This window comes from Nicotiana attenuata, unplaced genomic scaffold, assembly GCF_001879085.1.
Source record: "Nicotiana attenuata strain UT unplaced genomic scaffold, NIATTr2, whole genome shotgun sequence".
In the NCBI taxonomy this organism is placed as follows: Eukaryota; Viridiplantae; Streptophyta; class Magnoliopsida; order Solanales; family Solanaceae; genus Nicotiana; species Nicotiana attenuata.
Window position 1 is genome coordinate 81,474 of NW_017672205.1, and position 3,772 is coordinate 85,245.

The 3,772-nt window shown below is 37.7% G+C and overlaps 1 protein-coding gene across 3 annotated transcripts; it reads right to left on the minus strand.

The window, feature by feature from the left end:
- LOC109212314 (probable RNA-binding protein 18) lies at positions 1-3,360 on the minus strand. 3 transcript variants are annotated; one of them, XM_019375944.1, is made up of 5 exons: positions 3,142-3,360; positions 1,296-1,388; positions 870-943; positions 635-761; positions 1-562 (listed from the first exon to the last, which is right to left on the minus strand). In XM_019375944.1, exons 2-5 carry the CDS (start codon positions 1,296-1,298, stop codon positions 287-289), a joined length of 480 nt encoding a protein of 159 aa, XP_019231489.1. In that variant the 5' UTR covers positions 1,299-1,388; positions 3,142-3,360; the 3' UTR covers positions 1-286. The 3 variants fall into 3 exon arrangements, with proteins under 3 accessions (XP_019231489.1, XP_019231488.1, XP_019231490.1); XM_019375943.1 differs by lacking the exons at positions 1,296-1,388; positions 3,142-3,360 and adding an exon at positions 1,044-1,193; XM_019375945.1 differs by lacking the exons at positions 870-943; positions 1,296-1,388; positions 3,142-3,360 and having other exon boundaries at positions 1-573; positions 635-726.
- Between the last annotated feature and the right edge of the window lie 412 nt (positions 3,361-3,772).

Below are 3,772 nucleotides of genomic sequence, written 5' to 3' on the forward strand. Positions count from 1 at the left end.
TCATTGTCCAAGTTTGACTTTCAAATCCAAGTGCGTAACGAGAAACAGCAAATCCGAAATTATCGTTTGTTTTACTACCAGGAAAACAAAGTTGATATCACCTGCACGGAGGTTTATGAACCCAAACAACATCATCTTCGCATTTTCTTAATACAAAGATCTAAAGATATCTATATTGTAACTCTGAAGACGGAAAAATATGAGTAGGAGTTTGTTTCGGCAATGAGGGCAAGAGAACTTCAACGGACTTTAGCAGTACTATACTTAGCTTGACATTATCTGACACTTAACTACCGGAGAGCTTGTCTGCCGTTTTTGGTCTTTTTGAGTTCTGGTTCTCTTCTTCCATGGCCTTCAATTTGTTCTTAATTGCAGCTATTTTGGCAGTCTTGCTCATTTGCGCCGAAGAGCCAGCAACAAAGTTGGATTTACTCGTTTCACCACCAGCTCCAAAAGAGCTTTCAGCCCCTTCCATAAAATATTTCTCGCTGGCAAGCCTAACAACCAAAGGCCGCCCACAGACTAATCTTCCATGCATCTTCTCCTTGGCCAGTATAGCTTCCTGCATGCTCACTTTAAACATAGAAATCAGAACCTACTCTCATTGATGAGCAACTGAGATTCTGCAACTTACCTCTTTAGTACTAAATTGGACAAAAGCATAACCACGTGGCTCCCCACGCTTAGGACCACGAGTGTGCCACAGGAAGTCTTCAGCTACAATCTTCCCATAGGGGGAAAACATCTTAATAAGAGCAGCCCTGGTGTGAAAAAATAAATAATTAACCAGGTGAAGCAAATTCTTGGCAGTGTAAGTTACCAACGGTACAAGTTAACCAGGGAATTCGGATGCAGAGATCTATCCTTACTCTGATATTCTAAGATCAAGGTTTCCGACATAAAGTCTGCTTTCAGACTTATCATCCAAAAAGTTAATAGGATCCTGCAATAACATCAAAAGCAGCCAATTAGCAGTTGCCAGAATTACTGTTACAAATAAAACATTCCAGAGTAACTTAGATGATAAAGGCCTGCAGTTATACTTTATTTCTGGAAAACTTTAGGCAGTGAAAATTCTGTAGAACTTCTGAAAGCAGATGCTCTTTCAAACAATGCCAGCATAAGCCAAACATTTATGAAACTGAAACTAAATGGGCCAAATTAGACCTCTCTATCTAATCAGAAGTCACAATGAAAGTATGATATATTGCCCTTCTTTTTTTTTTTTTTTTTTAAGGGGGGGGGGGGGGGGGGGTGGTTAGGGTCGTTGGGTGTTTGGAAGAAGATGGCAATACCATGCAGGCAACAGGACCTGGTAAACTATGCAGGCATCAATCCACAAGCAAAATCGAATATTTGGTGTATAGAGTACTGCGGCCGCGTAACACCTGTATTTAGAAAGAAAGTTTTAGTTTAAAATATTCCAACAAGTAATATATATTTCTTTCACTTCAGCTGCAACATAGCTGAGCGTGAAGTCCACTCACTCTTCTGAACTTAAGAACTCAACACAAATCATTTTGATTAGGCATGTCAGATAGAGAAAATACCACCAAAATCCATCCCTTCTTTTCTTCTCCTTCTGTTTCTTAACCCAACCCAAAAAAGAAAGCTTCTTATTCTCCATACCTTTTCATTCTCCGATTTCCAGTCATCCCAATTGTCTAAGGGTCTTCCTAAAAGCAAAGGCATATTTCCCAGAACATAAGCATTTTTCCACTCATACTATTCTAGGGAAACAAGAGGGAATGACAACCAAGTTCACGGTTAAAGCAATGATTTCAATTATCATTCAATTTTCCACAACGGCCTCGAATATCTGGGTTCCTCTCACCTCCACAGAACCCCACCTTGGTCTGGGATGGAAGGAGATAGGGTCCCTACTTCACCTTTGGACCATAGATGAAAAATGAACAACTTGCCCTATGAATTTCAAAGACAATACCAACTACTTAGGATCACGGATTAGTCATGTTGATACAATTATATATGATCCCATGCTTAAAAGGAGTCATTTTGATCTTTTACATATTTGTTGTCAGTAGAAAAATAGAGAACTTCTAGTATTACAGAATCCCAAGTTATTGAATATTGGAATGATAAGGGTAGAAATGGAGCGAAATGGATAATACAATTCATAACCCTTAAGATGAGGTATAGTTGTTAACACCAATACCAGGATGTACCCCCCTTGCCATCTAAAGCTAGGGAGTGGATGGAGACCCAACTTCACCTTTGGGCCATAGATACAAACAAAAACAACCCGCCCTATGAGGTTAACTAAATTCTCAGGACCCCATGCCATCTATCTAAAAATAGGAAAGATCTCATCCGCAGCCAATTGGTCTGTAGAAGCCTAGGGGATGGGAGGTAAACTGAACAACTTTCCCTGTGAAATTTAAAAATGAAAAATTGAACTCTCAAGAGTGAATACCAGGATGTTCCTGGTTGCCATCTACTATCATAAAATTAAGAATATCTCCTCCTCAGGCAATTGCATCTTTTGGCAAATCATTTTCCCAAATACTCCTATAATTTACCAACAGTAACATGCCATAAACCTTCATTTTCAGATCATGCCACTATCACTATCCTGATCATGTTTGATATACACAAATAATTTGTCATGCGCTGCTAACCACTCAATAGAGAGATCACACAACTTCCACTTCCAAATCCATCTCCTTGCCCCTTAACTTTTTACACTTTCTTCTCAAGTAGCCTTTCATTTTCCACATTGACAATATTCAATTTTGCCTCTCTGTATCATAGAGTCGATTCCTGTTTAGTAAACCCTAATTTAGTTTTCTAATAAAAGAAGCTAATCTATATACCACCACCACCCACCCCAAGTTGGAACTCACACGTTTACCTATATTTGCTTACTTTACATGGAAAAAGAAGCTCCTAAATACCACTTATGACCAACAAATTCAACCAGAAAGATTCAGCATAAATCTAGCCTGTTATTCACGACATGTTATTCAACATCAATTCCTAGATTAAAGAGAATTTAGAGGGAACATGATATTAGCAATTTCTAAAGCTCCAATAGCATAGAACTAGAGTATTCAACAAACCTAGCAGAAAATGGGAACATATCTAGGCAAACAAAAAGACGAAATATTGAACTAAGCTTACTTGAAATTTTTTGCTGGATTATTTGTGATGAACTGGAACCTGCCCGAAACTCCCCAGAGAATTAACACGATCAGAGACGACAACGTTTTTTTCAACGAAAGATTCGTTTTGTTCCTCTTTTTCTTCTTCTTCTGATGATGATGATGATGATCTCCGTTCCCTTGTATCCGACGTTTGTGTCATGTATTTGGGTCAGTTCACGGTATGTCCAATTACTCGGCTTTCTGCCAGTCAGGCCTAATTAGATTTTGGGATTGTTACACAAATAGCCGGTCAAATTGATTGTTTACTTTTTTTAGTCGGTATACATAGATTGTACATTGATTATACATGGTTATACATATTTTATTATTCATAAATTACATATATATTATACATCCGCCGGCTATTTTTAATTTAAGAGATTAGGTGAGCGGCTATTTGGATTAACTCTTCTTAGATATTTTTGAATCAAGATTCAGCCCGCCAACAAACAGCCCAACTAACAGTAATGTTGTTTCTCATATAAAGTAGAAGAATTAACCTATATAGTCGTCCACCTAACTGTTTAAATTAAAAATAGTCAGCATATATATATATTGCATGTATAATATGCGTAACCTTGTATATTATTCTAATATATGTATATTGG